At 32.8% G+C, this 22,412-nt stretch overlaps 3 protein-coding genes across 3 annotated transcripts; 1 reads left to right on the top strand and 2 right to left on the bottom strand.

The window, feature by feature from the left end:
• Nucleotides 1–5,115: 5,115 nt before the first annotated feature.
• LOC125203168 (NDR1/HIN1-like protein 13) lies at nt 5,116–6,170 on the top strand. The gene has a single exon (XM_048101471.1). It carries the CDS (start codon nt 5,204–5,206, stop codon nt 5,978–5,980), a length of 777 nt encoding a protein of 258 aa, XP_047957428.1. The 5' UTR covers nt 5,116–5,203; the 3' UTR covers nt 5,981–6,170.
• Nucleotides 6,171–8,802: 2,632 nt separating this feature from the next.
• LOC125207706 (protein FAR1-RELATED SEQUENCE 4-like) lies at nt 8,803–12,800 on the bottom strand. Its single transcript, XM_048107163.1, has 5 exons — nt 12,643–12,800; nt 10,326–12,530; nt 10,192–10,248; nt 9,362–9,556; nt 8,803–9,270 (listed from the first exon to the last, which is right to left on the bottom strand). Exons 2-4 carry the CDS (start codon nt 12,432–12,434, stop codon nt 9,431–9,433), a joined length of 2,292 nt encoding a protein of 763 aa, XP_047963120.1. The 5' UTR covers nt 12,435–12,530; nt 12,643–12,800; the 3' UTR covers nt 8,803–9,270; nt 9,362–9,430.
• Nucleotides 12,801–20,148: 7,348 nt separating this feature from the next.
• On the bottom strand, nt 20,149–22,014 carry LOC125206534. Its single transcript, XM_048105779.1, has 5 exons — nt 21,969–22,014; nt 21,130–21,207; nt 20,992–21,042; nt 20,770–20,880; nt 20,149–20,699 (listed from the first exon to the last, which is right to left on the bottom strand). Exons 1-5 carry the CDS (start codon nt 22,012–22,014, stop codon nt 20,257–20,259), a joined length of 729 nt encoding a protein of 242 aa, XP_047961736.1. The 3' UTR covers nt 20,149–20,256.
• Between the last annotated feature and the right edge of the window lie 398 nt (nt 22,015–22,412).

Genomic DNA, 22,412 nt, shown 5'->3' with positions numbered 1-22,412 from the left:
AGATTCAATCAATGGCATTAATTTCTTGTTGGATTGTCCAATGTCCCCACATGTTAAGATTGGGTAGGTGTTGTTTAGATATATTATAAAGAATGTGGTGTTTGGAGACCATACTTTTTTTTCTAGTGTATTATCACAAAATAATGGAAGGTGGAATGGTGGATCTTAATTATGTCTCTTGACCTAAATTATTACTGCATAATATTCAATGTCCCACTCAATGTCGGTGCAATTTTTCCCCATATTTTGTAAAAGTTTTTCCTATTTGACTTATTGGAGTAAAAGTTTCCCATATTTTAAAAAAGTTTTTTCATTGATTTTTAGAGCAAAAATTTCCCAAATTAAAAAAAAAAATCATTGATTTTTTGGAGGGAGGAGAGAGGGTCTAGATTTTTTTTTAATTATATAATAGTACTCTCTTCTGTCCCATTAATTGTCATCTTTTTGTGTGATAGTATTATTTTTTAAGCGCTTTGCGTGAGCATTAATTGGAAGGTGAATAGTGTCAAATATAATTGTCACTGTGAAAAAAGAGCAATAATTGAAATGTGAATAACGTCAAATATAATTGAGGAGAAAGTTGAAGATAGATTATATTCTATTCGATGTTGGAAGAAATTCCAACTAAACATGGACAAAATCTAATTTTGAAAATAAAATACTGTACTAAAACTTAAATATACTAGTATTAAATCTAATTTTGAGAAATATTATCACTTTAAATCATATACACTATATCCACATTATAAAAAATGATCCTCAGTTATGAGAAATATTTAATTAAAAATATCTTGTTTGGAATATACATTTTACAAGCACCAGAATATTCGCAAGTCGTTATTATTAAAGTATTAACATAAACTACATCGTTTTTTGCCAGATTATTTAAAATACTATGAAAATATAAATTATTCATTGGCATCCAACAAACTACGCCGACATTTCATGGAAAGAAGCTAATTATTTTTGAAAAAGTAGATGTAATAAATATAGGGTCGAGACTTGATATTAAATATTAATCCTTCTGAAAAATTAGAGATTCCCCACAAACTAATTAAAAGAAAGAAGAAAATTAACAAAAGATTCCCCATCATACTAATGACATCACTCTGTTGCTCTTTCTCTTTGTCTTCTTTAAAAGTTTTATAAATCATCAACTCTCAAGCTTTAAATTGTCTTATTTTGGACATTGTTTTATTTCACTCAATCCTATCCATTTGGATCAACCTTATTTCAATATGGACTGTCACGTCAAAAAGAAGAAGCGTCAAGAAATAAGTTTATGTGAGTATAGTAAGTCTTTATCATTTTATTGACGCAAATTTGTGATATTATATTTGGACAGGCGGCGCTCATTTAGGATTATGATTTAGTTTTTATTTTTGTGCACAATTATTCTTTTGTATATAGGCGGATCTAAATGCAGTGTTGGTCGGACATTTGCCCTTCCCCAAAAGTTTATATCAATGCTATTTTTTTAAAATTTAAAAATTTATTTTAAAATTTTCTTTTAAAACCCATTCTCATTACTATTGTTTATAAATTATTTTTGACCCTCTTCGCGTCAAATTCTGTCTTTGTCACTGCTCTTGTTGCTTGTAATCGTAACTCGATTTGATGTTTTTGTGTTTGTTTCTAAGTCGAAATCGCATGGGCTCGTTGTGTATCGCATGGGCGTGAAACTATTGTAGTGCTGATGTGTAATGTTTTATAGTTTATTTTTATTTATTGTTTTTATGTTGTGTCGATTATGCTATTATTTGTGACGTCATCATATTTAGTTGGCTTTTAACATTTTCATTCATCAAAGAAATGTATATTTGTGGATATGTGTTAAACAGAGAAAAGAATAAAATATTGTACTATTAGGTAATATTATCAACCCAACTTTAGTGGCTAATATTAGTCCAATACATGCACAGTGCTTGCTATTTTCACATTTCAACTTTTTATCATGCTTTCCTACTATGCTTCCATATTTATTATTCAAATTTATCCTTAATTCTAAGCAAAAGCCACATATCTTTTTTTTTTTTTTTGAAAGCAAAACTCACATATCATTCATAGCTTCTTTCTTACCTTTTTACGAATATTAAGTATATTTTCTAGATGTTTTTAAATATTTATATTATATAAATTTTTATTTATATTTTATTTAGTGGGGTTTCAGCAGATTATGGAACCAATTGCACAATAAAAATATAAAATGATGGATACTATTGGGGATTAAAATTTTGGTTCTGTCGTTCTGATAGAATATGGGCTTATTCAATTTGGCCCATAAATCTAGGCCCATATATAACTCGTTGTATCTAGTGGACCAGTTGTTGAACGACAAATCATAGTTCTTATATTTTTAAGTTAGAGAAAAAATATGCTAAACTTGACATTAAATAAATGCAACTCTTGATTTTTTTTATTTAGAAGAATTTACTTTTTATTAGTATCATCAAATCTTTTTTTAACCCACTATAATTATAATTCACAAGTTTCCAATAACAATTTTTAACATAATAACAACAATAATAATTTTTATCCAAGCAATGGTAACTTTCACATTTGTTATTTTTATCCAATTTGATTAGTAACAAATATACACCCACTTTTATAAATGGATTTATGGGATTGTTCGCGGGTCGAATTCGGATACAAATTTGGCCTATTCAAAGTCGGGGCAAGTATGAGTTGAGTTTAGGTCATATATAGGCCAGCCGGCCCGACCCGCGCATAACTAAGTTATCATTGTTAGTATCTTTAATATTAGTCATTAACATAATACCAAGGGGCACTAGTTAATATACCTACATATCTAGGATAAGTAACTATACATTATTAAGAATAATCACATAATAATAGTTCGAATGAAAATGTCAACTCTTGTCACGTGTTAATATGACTACAAATCTACAATTCAAATACCATACTTATTAAGCAACATATAATTACATATTGGGACATGTATACTTTTATAAACATAACATAGTAGGAGTAGTACTTTTTTAACAAATGAAAATATAAATTAAACTACATAGGGAAAAACACCATATTTAAAACTCATAGGAGATAGGAGTATACATTAAGGTAGCGTTAATCGTGATTATGAGGGAAACATAATAAACACCATGTAAAGTTCATTATTATCCCTAGATTGTAGTAATAAAATTATAATAGTAGTAAGCTAAAAGTAAGAAATTATTAGCAAAACAACCGAAATTAATCCTATTGGTCCATTTTTTTAAAATATTCATACTCACAATAATTGATTGGAAAAATTCAAAGCAATCGAAATGTTAATTAGGTAAAGACTGGTGTAAGGTTCCTCTCCCACTAACTCTCATGTTAAATCAAACCCGAAGCCAGCTATATTAATAATATTATTAGCATTATATAATCGTAATATATCATGTCGAAATTATTGTAATTTGTTCACTTAAATAAAAAAATAATTTTACTGATAAAGCATCATTATCCACAAATTGTCGTTATTGTATTTGCGATGAAGCATATTAAGATGTAAATCCGCAAGTTGAGAAGGAAAAACTTAGTAACACCTAATTCAGTATATCAAATTAATACTAGTAGTTTGCATTTTTTCTTTAATGGGAGTTTCTTTAAAATTTGTCTATAAATATATATTACATAGTCACTTTCGTCCTTTGTCCGCCATACATTGCTAATGACGAGAGTTGCATTAGTTTTGCGTTTCGATTTTTATGACGACTTTATTCACTGTGTCTGACTCTACGGGTTTCGTTTATTTATCAGTTATGTAAAAGTTTGTAATTCTAATTGCAAAGTTGAACTTTTAGTTCCTAATTTGTAAATCATGTTATAAACTATAAACTTGATGAAATTAAACTATTGCTATATTAATTGAGTTTGGTTTGCGAAGAATATGGAGAAGTGAGCAGGTAATAATGAAGTCTCACTCTCACACGTGGTTTAGGAAGCAAGAGTAGAAGATTCGATGCAGCCATCAATACTAATATAAAATGAATTAAAGCTGTAGTCCAATATATATAGTGGGTTAGATACAACTATCAATTTTAGGTTTCAAAATTTACTGTGTTCCACTTCTATTTATATAGAAATGCTATTTTAATTTAAAATACTCCTTCAATCCCTCAGTCAAATTTTATCACTTCTTTTTTTACAGTCATTTAAAAAAATTTATAATAAATAATTAAGATGGAGGGAGGATAAAGTAATTTGGGATATGGGGAGTATGATTTATTATAATCTTAATTTTAATAATTAACATTTTCATTAGTTAAAGTATCATCATTTTCACTAAATATGTAGAATGAGTATATTATAGCATGATTATTAATTTATTGTTACTATTATACTAAAATTTACAAAATTGAATTTGTATGACCATCATCGATGTAGATGAAATACTATATTAAAAACATTTAACAAATACTACATTACACCAACTTTGTAGGCTCCTTTGCATCAATTAATGTGATAGTCATTATAGATATTTACTCGATAAAGTATCTATGATAGCCAAAATAGAATATTCATAATTTTGTGTACAAAAACCCAAAAAATAGTAATGCTCCATAAATATTTATTTTCTAGAAATTATTGCTCTAGCCATAGATAGTATGAATATTTGTAATATGTTATTGATTCGACGAACGCACTAGATATAATTTTATAAATTAGACCCAGTAAAAAAATAGAGAAAATATTACTAATATTTAAGCGATTTTTAAAGTAACAGGACGAACCGAAATTTGACTAAAATTTACGATTTTTCAACGTTCTACAAATAATTTACAAAAAAAGAAAACTATTTTATTTAAATTAATTAAACTAATTTTCTGGCAGCCTAATTTATAAAAACATCATACCCAAATTCGCGAGTAGTGTATAATAACCTAATCTCGACATTGACCACGAACCTAATTGATGAGGCTTTAGTCAACACATTAACCCTATAAAGCAATAATAATTAAGCAATCACCTCTGTAAAAGAGCCACTAATTGTAATTACCCCAAATTAATTACGATTAGTTAATCAGTTCTTATCTCCTTCCCTCTCTCACACAGTCACGCACTAGTCAACACTGTTTCACACTCAAATCCTCCATTTATATTCTCTCCCAAATCCTTCTTCTCTCCATCTGTCTCTCTCTAGTTTATTCTCTCTCCACCTATACATACAGCTCATACATTTTAGAGAGAGAAAAAAATGAACGACAAAGTGCATCCGTCGGCGAAGCCAGCCGCCAACGGCGGAGCTCCGGCGGCGGCGAACGGCGAGGCGAATTTCCCGGCGAACAAGGCGCAGCTCTACAACACCAGCCGCCCGGCCTACCGCCCGCAGCCGCCGCCGAAGCGCGGCCGCGGCCACCGCCGCAGCTGCCTCTGCTCGTGCTGCCTCTGGTCGACGATCGCGATCCTCCTCGTCCTCCTCCTCGCCGCCATCGCCGGCGCCGCGATCTACGTCCTCTACCGCCCCCAGCGCCCCTCCTTTGCCGTCAATTCGCTCCAGCTCTCCAGATTCAACCTCACCGACAACTCAATTTCGTCCTCCTTCAACCTCTCCGTCACCGCGCGGAACCCTAACAAAAAATTGACCTTCTTCTACGACTCAATTGCCGTCAAATTCATCTCCGGAGATCTCGACATCGCCGACGGATCCTTCCCCGGCTTCACTCACGGGAGGAAAAACGTTACGACGCTCAAAAGCGTCGTCTCGAGCTCCAAAAATCAGATCGCGGAAGGCGCCGACACTACGCAGCTGAAATCGAGCTTGAAGAATAAGAGCCTGCCGCTGAAGATTCAGCTGGACACCAAAGTGAAGGTCAAAATTGGGGGAATTAAAACGAAGAATCTCAGAATTAGGGTTACCTGCGACGGAATTAAGATCTCGATCCCCAATGGCAAAACGGCGACGTCGGCGACGACTTCGCACGTCAAATGCAAGGTCGATCCAAGGATTAAGATCATCAAATGGACGGTTTGAGCAGAATTGCTGCATAAGGTGTGATTTTGTTTTTGAGGAAAAAAAAGTTTGTTTTTTTTTTCCTGTTTGATTGTTTTAATTTCTTTTTGCATTATTTTTTTGGATTTGGTATATGATTGTTGCTGTTAGGAGGTAATTAGGACTTCTCAAATTTTAATCTGTGATATATACATATTTTTTTAGTTTTTAATGTCAATTAGTTGATGATTTTTTTTAATTTGATTTTTTATTAACATAGAATATCTTTATTTTATTCTCACAAATGCAAATGGGCGATTAGATATTGAGCTTATATAGGAATGTGTGATATTAATTGCTGAATTTCTTGCTTGAAGTTGACTTAGTACAGTAAATATGAGTATACTAATCAGGGACTTGTATGTTATTAATTGCTGAATTAATTTGTGGTAAATCTTGAATATTGAAATTGACTTAATTTTTTTCACATGAGTAAATGATCGATTTCAGATTTCATATGATTTTATTTGTGTCAGAATGCCAGAAGGCCCAGTAAATGATAAATTTGTCAAAATTATAGCATGACAATTTTAAATATTAAATTAATTACACTTTGCCCAAAGTATCAAAACCAAGGAGTTATTTTATGAATCTGATTATTAATTTATTATACTATTGTGAATTTGTGATTAATATAATCATATTTTCGGAATTACTAAAAAGAAAGCAGGAAATGATTCTTCATGTCACACTTAGAATGGAAAAACATTAGTGGTTGGCTAAATGAAAATGAGCTCGAATTTGTTACATTTATCAATTTACTCTTTTTTTTTCCTTTTATATAGTAATATAAAATCTATATGTATAATTTAGCATTTTAAATTATATCTATTAGTAGTATAGTACTCCACTACTCAACAAAATGTGATGTTAATTAATAATTATGAATTCTGAAAAGTCTCCCTTCCATGAATATTAGTACTATAAAATTACTCAAGTTGGAAAAATATATGTATACATGTGTATTTAATTTTGTGGTGTTCAAAATTAATGTAAATGGTAGTTGGATTCACGACAGTCGGTGGGTGCAAGCGTCGGTGGAAATTAATTTTATTAAATTAGTAAATAATTTGTGGTTGAATGTAGGGACAACCCAATTACCCCAAAACATTTTAAAATTGTACTAGTACTATTCTTATATGTTTTGTTGACTTTGATCAAAAGAATGTGCATTCGAAATGAACAACTTGACACTTCAATTTTAATCATAAGATGGAAATTTATTGAAATAGTTACTGCTATTTTTTTTTAGTTACTACTACTAGTATAATTCAACCGGCATATGCTTTGGATATTTTACTTTTAAACTTCCTAAAATTTTTAATTATTAAAATAAGTACCACTTGGAATTGGAATCGGTAGAAAGTGAGAGAGAGTTAGGCATATGAGAATGTATGAAGTGGACATGTTAGTTAAGCATAACAAAAAGGAAGGCATGTGATAACATGCTTTAGTATTTCCATCATTACAAACATATTTTATTTTATTTTATTTTATTTATATATTTGTATTAAAAATTATCAATAGTGATTTCTCATATATGCCATACTGGTTAGAGGAAGTTGCAGATCCAAAACATCATGTTAAAGGCAAATTTATTGGGTAGACATGTAACATGAACTCATGAAGTGAACTACCACGAAAGATATATTTTTCTCACTTTAATTAGAACTAAAATTATACTCTTATAACGTAATTTATATATATATATATATATATATATATATATATATATATATATATAGGTTTGTGTTAAAATGACAACCACCCTTAAAATGACAACGTGACAACGCTTATACAAACAATATTATAAAGCAATATATTCACAATATCCAACACGTTAGACAACAATCTATAGATTGTATTGCCTAACGCGTGTTGAGATATTGGCCGTTCTTTAAAAAAATTGTTTGTTTAAAGGCCAGCGATATTCTTTGCCCGCCTCTTTTTTGGTTTTTTTTTTTGCCACGTGGCAACTTATTATTCGTCCACGTGTACAAATGATTGGCTAGAAATGGTGGTATGGTGTTATTTTAAGGGGTGGTGGCACCCTAACATACCCCTATATATATATATATATATATATATATAATCAAATTGACATCGTTTAATATATTCTTCGTAAACTAAATTTTTTACAAAGGATGCCGATTATGACATTTCCAATCGATCCTAAGTGAAAATTAGATCCTTCGGCTTTAAGGCTACTTCCCTATTCACTCTCGTCATATATTTTTAGATATTTTATGCAATTTTGTTCAGTCTGGGTCATTTTTATAAATAATTTAATTCAATTCTGTTTTAATTTAACAGAAATGATTTTTCAATTTTGAAAAAAAAAACCATGTTTGATACGATGTTTTATTTTTTTTGGGCACAGAAACGTGGCATTTGGTGTTGATGTGATACATTTTTACCCCAAATTCAGTTTTTGTCTCATACTATCAGATTTTTCATTTTTCATGCCTATATTAAATATTTTAATTTACAATCTGAGTAATAAATGATTACTCCTTTATTTGATTAAAAATCATACATTCGCAAAGTGAGAACAATATAAACCTAAATATGTACATATGTTCCAATATGAAGTATGGGTGTGTGTCTGTCTGTGAAAGAGATGGTTTGTTAGTGATAATTGCTGATAATGACGAGTGAGAGAGAGAGATTGTGAATTATTCTATGATGAATAGGATTGAAAGCAAGCTGTGACACGAATTGGACACATAAATTTCCAACTCATCTAAATCAATCATTCAAATTAGAGAGAGGAAAGCTTTAATCATGCAATTTCAAAAACCATGTTCTAGAAACACTATCTCACTATCAAAATGCATACTACTACAACTCTACAAGTTTTGATTGGTGATTAAAAATCCATCAAATCTTCATTAAATCATTAACTACTAACTAATCTAGTTGGGCATAATTCTCCAACACACACACAATCTTGATCCGAGTCTCCTTCGAACATTCTGAACTGGCCACAGCGACGTCGAGCAGAGTGGGCCCTGCCCCTTTCTGACAGCGTCGAAAGGCCCCCTTTTTTGCACACGGCCCGTTTCCAAAAGTGGGCTTGATCTAGTCACGGGGAAGCAGCACCTCCCTTCTGGACGTAACAGGAGGCAGAATTTGCATCTGAGATGGACGTCGTCTCAGCATCCATAGCCGAGACAGATTATCTTGGTAGTCTGGGACTAGACGGAGCGCTTCAGTAGGAGTTGTTCCTCTCAATCAGAAATGAAAGGAGAGGCTATCTGCGAGGTACGAGGCTGTTCAAAGAAGAAACGATTAATCGAGCTTTTTCCAACACAAAAAAATTGAATCTTTGATGCAAAGAAATCATTTAAATCAATAAAATACCTCCATAGATTTGAGCAGGAAAAAAATTGTGCTCATATCCAGAAATCTTCTATATGACCTTTGTACTTTTCAGCTTTGTTCCTCCAACATCTCGCCCAGCATCTCCACGCCTCTCTTGGACATCTCGCCGCCTTTTAACAATGCTGTGAGGAATCTCGGATACATAGCAGGATAATCCAACGGAGCAGGTACATCCTGGAGAGAAAATCGAAGTGTATCTCTCATTAATTCTAATCAATAATCATACTCGTTGAATCTCATGACATACACTTTCCAAAAATTGCATCTTTAAACTTCAGTAAGAGAGTGGGAAAGAGAAATGAACTATTACCACAGGTATACTGACCGACCTGTTGTATAAACGTGTTAGAAGCTCTTTTACGACAGACATTGTCTCTGTATAAATACACTCATATAAACATACTCCCTACCTAAGTGCTTAAACTAGGCAACAATCAGTCAATTGTGTTGCATCGTAGGCATATCTAAACAGTGGATATAAGTCATATTTCATCGAGTCCATTAAACTTTAGTCGAGATTCCACGCCCAGACAGGGACAACAAACGTGCGGGTCCAGATGCATATTCAAACAAATTCTAGAAAACAGGAAACTGGCACAGAGTAAGAGAAAATGTAAGCTAAAAAGGATAGATTTGAACCACAGTGACACCCAATCGTCAGCAAAAAAGCATGAAGATACTTAACTGAGAAATAAACTATCGAAAATTTCTCACGTTTCTGTAATATTAGCAGAAAAGAGGAACACTTCTTTTTCACAAACAAAAGAAATATAATTATAAAATCTCTATTAAGAGATGAAGTGTCGCACCATGTGCTGAAAAATGCCATGAGTTCCGATATTAGCAATTGGAGGCTCCAATGGCACCTGATCCATAGATAAAAAAGTAGAAGATTATTAAGTATTCATCACGAAAAAAGTATATAAACGGATAAGATACCAACCTTCCCCTTTTTACTAGTCATCCCACCATTGCTTGCGGGCTCCTTCCCCGAATTCGACCTCTTTGAACCTTTGCTTGTGTCGATCACTTTAGCTGTAGGCACCTGCTGCTCAGATGTGATGGTGACACTCTGCTCTGACCCTCCAACACCTAGTATGGCGAGAGGTGCAGAAACGTCTCCAGCACCTAGTATCGCGAGAGGTGCAGAAATGTTGGGTCTCAGACCACTCTGATCAGAAGGCTGATTTGCAACAGAACAGTGCTTGAGAGCTTCGTTTATGGCAGTCACAGCATTGTTATAACTCTCTTCTGACAATGAACCCTCTTCCCCCAGTATTATAGCTCGTCGACAAAGGTCATTGTAACGCCGGACCTTAGCTTGCACTTCATCCAATTTCTCACTAAGGGGAATTCTACTTGTGGCAGCATTCGTCCATCGTTGCAGAATGTACTTAAATGGTATGCTAAAGACACCGGACATTTGGAGAACCACAATACAATGCCTGCAAAGATATCCTTTAGATTGAAACGTACGACAAGAACAGTATATATCAGATTTCAATTCATTCCATTCCACCAAATAACCTAGATTATTTTCGAAGTCTTTCACTCCATATATTATCGTTGAACCACCTTCATTTTCTTTTTTCAGATGGCAAGCTGCTGCTCCTAGAACTTCCGTTTGAAATTTCCGGAATATCTCATGACTATAAACAAGCAGCATTTGTTTCTCAAATGGCGAAGGCGACTTCAGCTCTGGAGTTTCATGCCACGCATCAAAATTTGCTTTAGCCTCCTCTTCATATCTGTCTTCAAGAATCGATTCGTATTTCCCTATAAAATCTCTCAAAGAAGTTTCCCCATTTATGTACCTATCGAAGAAGGAGTTCAAGCTTTCAGACCTCGAAGCTGCTGACAACCCAGCAAAAGAAACATCCTTTGTGAACACAGGCACCCAGAGTTTCCGATCTTCATATAAGGACTGAAAAAATTCATCTTCTTGAACACTGAACCTTTCAGTCAATTTCCACCATCGTTTTTCAAAACTTTCTTCGTTCCATGATCTATATAAGCATTTATTTAGTTTCCCCATGAAAGATTCATGCCACACGTTACGGTACTCTAGCCTTCTTGGCAACCTTTCCAGAATGTTCCATAAATGGAAATAATGATGAGTTTCTGGAAAGACCAAGTGAACAGCAGCTTTGATAGACTCATTTTGGTCGGTGAGTAGAACTTTAGGGCTTCGTCCCCCCATTGCCAAACACCATGATTGCATCAACCAAATAAATGTATATACTGTCTCATCTGCTATTAACCCACAACCAAGCAACGTAGGCTGGATGTGATGGTTCACCCCGATAAAAAGAACCAAAGGAACTCTATACTTGCTTGTGAAATAGGTTATGTCAAGTGAGACCACATCACCAAAGTACACGAAATCCTCCACGCCTTTGGCGTCAACCCAAAACACATTTCTCAGCCGGTGCTCTTCGTTGAAATCCAACGCATAGAAAAATTTCGGATTCTCTTCATGCATTTGTGAAAAAAAGTCAAGTAAAAGCTGAGCACCACCTTCTTCCAAGCTCAAAAACCGCCCCCTATCATGCTGATTCCGGATCACGTTCTCCATACACGACCCCAGAAACTGATAAGCGCCGTACTGTTTCAACACGGAAGGAGGAACTTTCTTCCTCCTCATTTTAGCATCATTGCTAACAGAATCAGCAATCCTATGACTTCTAAAAAAGTGCGCTTGATCCGGTAAAAGCTCGTGATTATGTTCCTTCACGAAACTATGAATGTACCACTTCCCATTAATCCTACGCTTCACGTGCATGCTAGCTTTACACCCTATCTTAGGCGAAGGCCTCGGATTAACAGCATTATCCGACTGTTGCTTATTCCCATACCTAATGCACGAAAATTTAGCATCGATGAATTCCTTTGAAGCCCTAGACCGACGGCTGCTCAATTTAGCAGTACCAAACCCAACCGATTTCGCGTATTCTTTGTAATACGCGTATGCTTCGTCATGTGTATCGAATTCAAGATCATCCCTAGGCTCTAAGTTCGAATTCAGTAGAACATTACTGCTACTCGCCTCCATTTTCTCAATTGCAACAAAAAAGAAGCAATAATAAAAAAATTTCTACCAACGGCGGCAACAAATCTTAAGCTTCATAAAATTAACATCAAAATTTACCTACAATTACAGTTAAACAGAAACATAATCAATTAACTGAAGCAAAATTAAGACTCGTTGATTGGAAATATGCCCAAACTTAAATTTCGGAATTGGGAAAACGAATTGGTACCGTAAATTGGGAAAAGATTGTTTCCTTGCTTGCCGCAGCTGGTGGAAGATTCTTGGACGAGCAGCGAATGATTGCAAACCAATAAAGATGAAACCTTTTTGGTTACAAAGTGAATTGAAAAGGGTCAGATGATTTTCAATTTCGAAGCAATCAACTTCTCAAATTGCTTCGCCCCTTTTTATATGTTATCTGTATGTATATTGTTCAGTATTCTCATTTTGACCCCAATAATTCTTTGTTAACTCTTTTCGTGGCCAGAATTAAAACTTTATAAACCATTTTAGCCCAATATTGGATATTAATTTAACTGGAAATATTTTTCCTCTTTGTAAATTGCTATGATAAATTTTGTAGTAGTAATTTGAATCATAAGTGTGAATCAAATTTAGTGATTTTTTTGCATTTGTGTTTAGTTAGGATGGATTTGAATATTTGAATTTTTATTAAGTTTAAATAAGATATACTACACGAATATTAGTCTAACATTCACGTAGTAGTAAAAAAATCATGAAATTTTTGTCAAATTCTAGTGTATGCAGCAACTTTAAAAATGACTAAATATATCATAACTTTGACATTTTTCTCAATTGTCTCGTAGTCTATGATTTGGAGGAAACTATGTATATATGCATTTGGTAAACGAAATATATCATGTGAATAAAACATTCGGCTATTAAAATGATGATATTTAATACATTTAGTCAGGTACGTTGTCGATTTTAATATGTACGCATTACATTGATATATTTAGATGTATAGCATGATGAATTTTTTTTGTTATGGGATGATTAAGAAATATATCAAGTTATGATATAATTGATTGTTTTTAAAAAGTACTACAAGATAGACCAAAATTTGATCAAATTTTGTGGAGTAGGTTTATAGCCATTTACCCACTAAAATAATACTCCTCCGTACTCCATATGTGTCCATATTGGGCCAGAACACCAAAATGAAGAAATGGGCTTTCTTCTTTAAGAAAAAACTAAAATTAAGGAGTGGTAAAAAGGTATATATGAAAGGGGGATTGAATTCAATAATATGCATATAAATAGTATTTTGGAAAGTATATTTGTAGTTAGTTAATTTAGGGTAAATCTAGATAATTTCTAAATTAAAAAGATGTGAAGTTAAATCGACAAGGAAAGAGGGGGAGGGCGTGACAAATTCTTTACTTAACTAGGTGCGGGTACATAATTTTTATAAATATTGGAATGTTTTGAGAAAATTCATATTTTTTGCTCGTAACTCTCTTTTATATTTTACATTATTTTCGATCAGATCCTTGCACTATAACTAGGTGCTTGAGAATTCTAGAGCCTTTGATATTCTAATTTACTTTCACAAAACAGAATCGCTCATCTCCCTTTCTCCCATTAAGTATACAAACAAACCGAGATGATGAATGCGTATGATGTTGTTGTTGGGCCTAAGTCTAAAGAAGAAGAGGAGATGCAAAGGGAGTCTTGTTTCTTGACGCGCGCATACATTTACAACAAGTGGTGTGCTGTTATAATTGATAGTGGAAGTTGCGCTAACTTTGTTAGCTCTTTATTTGTACGAGATTCGGGGATAACTACTCAAAAGCACCCAAACCCTTATCTCATGGTTGGATGCTTGAAATCTTTGCGCGTAATGGTGGAAGAGCAAGTGTTGGTGCCGGTTTCAATGGAAAACTACACAGATGTAATTCTTTGTGACGTGGTCCCTATGTCTCACTGCCATGTGTTACTCGGGAGATCATGGCAGTGCGATCGGAGGACCTCTCACGACGGATATAAAAACACATACTCATTCCGATTTTGTGATAAGCTGGTGACTTTATATCCCATCTACCACGTGCAAAGCCATATAAAGAAAAAGAGGGATGCCCAAATATCAAAACAACAAGTATGCTAATTTATTTATTTTTAATATGATTTTAGGAGTTTGATTTTGATTTCAATTTGATTTCATGTGTATTTTTGTGTTACAGGAAACCACAAGCCCAATTGAAGCCTCTCTAAAACAGCCAACCAAAGCGGCCCAGTGGGCCGAGCCAAGTTTACGCCCACAACGACTCAGATCCAAACCTACTAGGTTTAGTGATTATGTTTCAAAATAAAAGATATTTTTATCTTCTGGCTTTTCTTTGTTGCTTATAAGGATTTATTACACTAAGTTTATCTTTTATTCGAATTGATTTGTCTTAGTTCGTTTTACAAGATTTCGATTAATATAATTCCCGTGTTCAGAGTCAATCTTGATTCTAGTTTCATGTCTAACAAATGCACCATTCAAATTGTTTAGTAAATTTTGATATTCCAAGGATTAAATTTCATGTTTTTTATGATAAAATGAATTCGTGAGCAATGATAGATATAATACACGAGAAATGATAAATATATACACATTATACCTCTCAATTTTAAACTTTATATATTTAGTTATTACTCTATTACTTAATTGTCTTTTATATAAAAATTATATAGTTGAGGATTAAAAAATATAGAAATTAATCCATGTAATTTTAATTTATATTTCTTTCCTTTATTTTGTTAAAGAAAATAGCTAATAATACGGACTGCAGTGGAAGGTACGTGCGGTGGGGAGTTATTCTTAAAAATAATATCTATTTTTAATTATTTTTCTTTTTTCTTTTTTATCGTAATTATTTGGTAACCATTTCTTATTGTAAAACTTTTAACCATGAACATTTGATGCTCTTATAATTAAACTTGTAATGAACATATAATAGACTATCCCTTGTGATGAACATTATATGCATAATGTTATTACAAGGGGACAGTTCATTACATATACTTGTAATGTTCATTACAAGTGCATAAAATGTTCATTGTTTAGTAATTTTACAATAAGAATTGTTTGTATTTTAAAGCATTCATATATATATAGGGATGTGTTAAGATGACAACCCTCTTTATTGACCGCAAGAGTTAATTTCTGATAAGATTTTCTAATTAAACCCTCGATTTATAGAAAAAAGAAAGAATATTTGGAGAAGTAATATATTCAGAGGGAGGGAGATTTGGTTTACAAAATTACAAGTGTTCTTCCAACCCACCAAAAAAAGCTCAAAAATCATTTTTTTTAATCGGGAAGGAAAGTTCAAATTCTATTATGAACAGTGATAATTTTAGTAATGAAGATTGAATCAAATCTTCATGTACGAATTTCATTATTCGTAGTCTATGACTTATTTTCTCAATAATTGTAGTATATGATTTAAAAGCCATAATACGTTAACCTAATTAAACTCATATTCAATTTTTTTTCAGTAATCTATAGTAGATTAGTAGTACTAGTATGATTTGAATTCCAGTACATTGTGCGTTATTCAATAAAATTCCAAAAAAAGAGAAGATTCGAGAGAAAACAAATAAACCCTTGGAATTCTTAGAAAAAAAAAATCCTTCAATAATGTAAATATTTCCAAAATATTGGGAAAGGGCTCACAAAACCTAAGTTTACCCACTAAACCAACCCAAAATCACGCATAACTTAACTCAAAATGAGCCCACATCAATAAAGAATTTGGGAGAACAAATGCAAGTAAATATTGCCAACCAAATGAAGAAAAAATACATAATTTTTTCAGAAGATTGTAGTTTGTTAGTACTGAGTGGAGTGGGAGATGGGGAAGGGGATGGAGATGTTTCTTAATTAAATTGTGATAATTAATATACCTCACTTTTCTCAAGCAAAGATAAACACCGCTTAACACAAAATCTCAATCTCAGAAAATTATAAACGATATTTTGAAAAGGGAAAAATCACAAAATCAAAATAATCTCAATGTTGAAATGAATACGATACTTATAACAAAGACAACGGAAACTAATTAAGTTACAAAAATACATGTGAATTAAAAGCATAAAAAACACTAATCAAGACAATTTTGGAGATCCATTCTTATCTTGAAATATAATCTCTAAACCTAATAGGTTTGGATCTCAGTCGTTGCGAGCGTAAACTTGCGTTGGTTGGCGGGCAAGGCTGTTTCGGTGAGGGGCTTGTGGTTTGTGTAATGACTCCGTTCTCACGTATGTTGTCATACATATCTTGTATTGATGTAAATACATGTTTCATAGCGGTTTGCGCTTCATAATCAGGATATAAAGTTACCATCTTATCAAAAAATTGGAACGAGTATGTGTTGTTATACCCGTCGTGAGAAGTCCTTTGGTCGTACTGCCATGACCTCCCGAGTATCATAAAACAATGAAACAAAGGAATAACGTCACAAAGAATTACATCCGCGTACCATCCCATTGAAATCGGCACCAACACTTGTTCTTCCACCTTTATGACCGCGGGACTCAAGTACATGAGCACGTTATAAGGTTTTGGGTGTTTTTGAGTTGGTAGCCCCGACTCTCGAACCAATAACGTGCTAGCAAAGTTAGAGCTAACTTCCACTACTAATCTCAACAAAACATACCTTGTTGTGGACGTTTGCGCGCGTCAAGAAAAAGAACTCTCTTTGTAATTCATTTTCTTTTTTAGAGGTATTATTGGCCATCTCGATTTATTTTGATGAATGAATGACAATTTTTAATCAAACCGTATATATTTATTGGGAGCAAGAAAGGTGAAGGAATTAAGAGGATTAGAGATTTGATCTTCTTCCAACCCTAATTAAACCCTAATAAAACTTAATATTTTTTTAGTTATGGAATTAAAACCTTCAATACTTGCTTTGCGAAACAAATTTTCACCCCTCCTTTCCTTTTCGATTCAATAAGAAATATTTACTAGATATTATTATTAGACAACTTACCCCAAATTAATTACTTACATTACTTACACTCAACTTTCCAAAATAAGTACTACTATTATTTAAATATTACTTCTAAAGGGTGCAATTTGCTAGTATAAACTTTCCAAAATATATTTAAACGCTAGTATTTTTTTTTTTGGGTAAAGAAACACTATTGCAATTAAAATAATATTGTACCAAAACGATATCGTTTACAAATTTTTCAAAAAGAAAAAGTTCTGTGAGTTGTCATGGCATTTCCGCCGAATTTAAGTGAACGAATGAGACAAGGAAGAAAGTTCTTTTGTTTAATCTCTACTTAATATTAGTAATTAAATTGAGTTTACATTTATTAATATTTAAGATCGATCATCCACACCTTTCAATAATATTCTATTGCTCTTAAAATTCTTGATTTCATAGTTAATTTAGTCATCTGTATGCTAAACACGCATTCGACTGTCTACGTATGTGTCGAGGCTATCACAATTTATTAATTACTACATATAGTTACAAGATATTATTCATAAAAATAATTATTTCATCTTCCATTATTACATTAATCACAGTATTAGCATTTCACATCATGGACATACCCAACGGAGTACACCGATTATATTAGATCAGTCATTTTTTCAATTTCATTTATGTCATGTTCTATTATCATTAAATATTAATTATCGCATACAGTATAGTGTATTAATAGTTACTACAAATTAGGATTATATTATTGAGGATTGAATAATATAGAAATTAATAAATATTAATAAAAATGTTGATAAGAAATTTAACTATATTAAACTGTGATTGAAGATCAGTTTATGTAATGAAAAATTTAATAAATCCGTCTGATTTTAATTTATATTTGCTTTCATGGTGGGTAGACGGAAGTTGTATAATAACAAAGCGCATTTTTGTAAAAGCAACTTTAATAGATTGACGACGCCAGATATTTGACCACACCATTGTCTCTATTTCATTTTTACAGCAAAATATGCGTTTAAGTGGAAATATGAAAAATTAAAACGTACAGTAGTAATTTTTAAAAATTATAATTTTAATATGAAATTAATAAATTCCCCAACAAAATTTCAAAATTGTTGCATGAACCTTGATCTTAATAAGAATATCCATTAAGAGGGGTAAATTAATGCTCTTGATAGTCGAAGATACAGTGCAAGATTGTAAAGAAATAAATCAATTTTTTTAGAATTTCTTTACAATTAATGCTCTTGATATGTATTCAGCTTTACCATATCTTTTGCATTTAAGATTCACAATGTTTTAATTTATTAATCAAAAGCGAAGAACAATACTCCTACTGGCTATATAAGCTTGACAATTGGACTCATATGCAAAAAGATAGTAAAATTAAAATCTAAAAAAATCAACACAAAAATAAGTCCAAACTCATAATAAAAACAATAATATTCTATGCCTCCGCTTGGTCTTGTATTGGTGACTCACCCAATACTATTGTTTTCTCTATTGGTAACGGCGCGAATCTGATTTGCTTGGCGGAACAAGGAAGCAAAGTTACCATCTTACCAAAAAATTGGAACGTGTATGTGTTGTTATACCCGTCATGAAAGGTTCTTCGATCGTACTGCCACGGCCTCCCAAGTAACAATTGGCATATGTTCATGTGGGTAGGGACCACGTCACAATGAATCACATCCGCGTACCATCCCATCGAAAATGACATTAACACTTGATCTCACCCTTGCGACTCTGGTCTCATTAACTCTATAAGCATACGGTTTCAGATGTTTTTGAGTAGGTAACCTCAACTCTTGAACCAATAAAGTGTGAGCAAAGTTGACTTCCACCATCAACACATACCTTGTCGCGGACATATACGCGCGTGAATAAATTATTCCCCCCCCCCCCCCCGGATGGTAGTATTTCATCTTCTTCTCTGGTCCCAATAACATCATCTAATTTGATAATCATAGTTGGTCGTCGATTTTGATAGCCACTAGTTTGTTTGTGTGTGAGGTATTTATTATATAATAGTAACAGTTTTTACACACAAGAGTTAATTTGATTGAATGATAAGATTTTCTAATAAAACGGTCGATTTATTATAGACAAAGGAAGAATATTTGGAGAAGTAGTAATAAAGAGGAAGGAAAATTTGGTGAATAAATCAAATTTTGTAATTTATTCATGTAATCAAATTGGCCAAAAATAATTCAACGAGTCGATTAAACTAAATCAAAATTTGTATGTATTAAAGTGAATGAGTCAATTGATCATGCCCATTGGCATATATTAATGCACTTTATCTCTAAGAACAATAGCTTAGTAAATTATCTTTACAGTTCCTAAATTTTCCTGTTATATGTTTATATATATAAATGTTAATATAAATATTTTGTAACACCATACAACCTATTCAGCCTGAATTCTCCACCAATAGATATATTCTCCTTGGACTTATAGGCACGATTGTTCCTAACATTTAACCTAAAATATCCAAACAGCTAGAGTATCATTGGCCCAGACTCAAACATACAAAATGAATCAACACAAAAGTCAGTGAAACTTCATCTTGTGATATCCCAGAAACCAACAATAAACTGAATACGTGTTATATCCAACTATTAACAACAACAATCAAGTGCCTTCTAGATCAAGAATCACCAATCTTACCTAACTCTCCTCATGTAACCACTTCAAAATTCAAAGCTCTATCTTGTCTAGCAGTGGAGTGAAAAACCAATGACAACAGACCACTCCTCCGACTTATTCTAGGTCCCAAAAAAGACAAGAACAGCGTTAACAATATATGAGTTCATATCGCATACAAATTTACATCCTAGATATCAGACATGAAAGATTAAATTGGTTTTTCACGAAAGCTTCTCCACCAGCTTCTCCACCGAGGACGAAATTTTATCCACCGAGGACGAAATTTTATCCACAGTGGACGAAAGCTTTTCAATGGACATAACTAACTCCTGAAGAACTGTTAAGACAGTTGGAGATGGCTCCTCTCGAGAAACAGGACCAGCAGTCTGAGCTTTAAGGAAGTCCTCACCCGTGGAGACCTTTTGCTTCCCTTTTTCTTTATTCTTCACAGAATTTTTATGGGATGTAGTTTCCAGGTGCTTCTTGAAATCAGATGCCTTTAGGTTAGTACAACCCTCAACAGAGGCATACGGACTGGAACGGACGCCAAATTTGCAACAGTCAGGACATAAAACACTTTCTTGTCCTAGGCGATTGCGAAAGACTTTCACTCCTGGGTGAGCAAGAGTCAAAACCGTTGCCCTCGCAGACAAAGGAATTTCAGCTGCAAAATGCAAACAATATTAAAAAGGAATTGTAAATTAGGATGGAGAATAATTATAATATAAACATACCATCAGCAACATTGTTTGAGGGCTGAGTCTGATGTTTAGAAGTAGTCCCTTCAGCCCTAGAGTGGTATTCCAATTCAGGCACTTTGTTAATGAGGGTATTGGTCTTTTCCACTGAAAAGAAGATAGTAAATTAAGCATAAAATAACTATACCATCCTCAATATTGTTTGAGGGCAGAGTCAGAATAATTTAGACTAAGAAACTAAGCATAAGATAACCATACCATCCTCAACATCCTCAGAGGAATTGTGAACTTGAGCACTCGACTTATCAGCTGAAAAAAATTATTACAAATAGGTGATTTATCAAAAGAACCGAAGTGCTGGAAGAACAATTCGTGATTGATGCGAATGAACTGAACTCTTCTGAGCAGTAGCCACAAAATCGCAATATTCGGCTAATATCTCTGGCTCAGATGTAACCTTATCAAACATTTTGTCTGAAAATAGAATAAACAACAGATTATCTAAGTACAAATTCGAAATCGTAACACAAATTCCAATCACCATTCATGTATAGAAAATCAGAGAAAATACAATGATCATACAACCAGTGATCTATGGATAAACAGAGCTAATTTTAGTGAGACAATCAAAATCACATTACAAATCGAAATAACAATCGAAAATATAATCATAGAACGAGAGAAAATAAAAATGTTCATTGAAAATACAGTTTTCTAAGCTAATCTACATATTATCAGGACTGATTCTCGACATACAATCGAAATAACATTGCAAATCGAAATAACAATCGAAAATAAGATAGATAATCATAGAACAAGAGCAAATGCAATGTTCATTGAAAATACTATTTCGTGAGCTGATTTACCGATTATCAGAACTGATTCTCGAGATAAAATCGAAATAACATTCCAAATCAAAATAACAATCGAAAATTAGAAATATATCGTAGAACGAGAGAAAGTGCAATGTTCATTAAATACACGATTTCCTGAGCTGATTTACCGGTTATCAGAACTGATTCTCGAGATCCAATCGAAATAACATTACAAATCGAAATAACAATCGGAAATCAGATAGAAAATAATAGAACGACAGAAAATGCAACAATAAAACCTAACAGCAAACGATAATCATGATATACAGATTAAGAAAACCAATCGGAATCGGAAAAAGATAATCAAATATCAAACGAAAATCATGTTGAGATGATTGAATTCAAAAATTAAATACTAACCGTAATCCGGAGAATCGGAAGTTTGATCGGGATCTTCAGCAGCCATAGCTAGTGTGAGATGGAGAGAAAAAGGAAAACTTGGCGGGAAAGAAAAAGTGATTGAAAAATCGTTTACTCTGCTTACCGATATTTTAAAGGGTAGTATTTAAATAATAATTTATCGCGCGAAATGCTTGAGTAATATGTAATTATTCAAAATATTAAATAAGAAAAATATAATGGAATTATGTAATGAAAATTTTGAAATAAAAATGACAGAATAAATATGCATAAATTGTACAAATAAACAATATCCAAACTTTTTAGATTTAATTTGAAATTAAAAAAATAATATTGTTATCTTGTTGTGTTCTTATATAGGAATAAGAAATAAACCATATAAAATCTTTGCAAAATTATAAAATGATTTGAAGATTGATTCTAATTTAGTTGTGGCTTTTAAGT

Source organism: Salvia hispanica, chromosome 2 (genome assembly GCF_023119035.1).
Source record: "Salvia hispanica cultivar TCC Black 2014 chromosome 2, UniMelb_Shisp_WGS_1.0, whole genome shotgun sequence".
NCBI classification, from domain to species: domain Eukaryota; kingdom Viridiplantae; phylum Streptophyta; class Magnoliopsida; order Lamiales; family Lamiaceae; genus Salvia; species Salvia hispanica.
The sequence above is the reverse complement of the archived record's forward strand: the minus strand, read 5'-3'. Positions and strand labels throughout refer to the sequence as shown.

Excerpts from the sequence above, each read along its gene's own strand:
- LOC125203168 (XM_048101471.1), top strand. The coding sequence starts at position 5,204 with ATGAACGACAAAGTGCATCCGTCGGCGAAGCCAGCCGCCAACGGCGGA.
- LOC125207706 (XM_048107163.1), bottom strand. The coding sequence starts at position 12,434 with ATGGAGGCGAGTAGCAGTAATGTTCTACTGAATTCGAACTTAGAGCCT. Across the intron at positions 10,249-10,325 it reads TGACTAGTAAAAAGGGGAAG|GTGCCATTGGAGCCTCCAAT; the intron begins GTTGGTATCTTA and ends TCTATGGATCAG. Across the intron at positions 9,557-10,191 it reads ATGGCATTTTTCAGCACATG|GATGTACCTGCTCCGTTGGA; the intron begins GTGCGACACTTC and ends TTTTCTCTCCAG.
- LOC125206534 (XM_048105779.1), bottom strand. The coding sequence starts at position 22,014 with ATGGCTGCTGAAGATCCCGATCAAACTTCCGATTCTCCGGATTACG. Across the intron at positions 20,881-20,991 it reads CTCTGAGGATGTTGAGGATG|TGGAAAAGACCAATACCCTC; the intron begins GTATGGTTATCT and ends TCTTCTTTTCAG. Across the intron at positions 20,700-20,769 it reads CTCAAACAATGTTGCTGATG|CTGAAATTCCTTTGTCTGCG; the intron begins GTATGTTTATAT and ends TGCATTTTGCAG.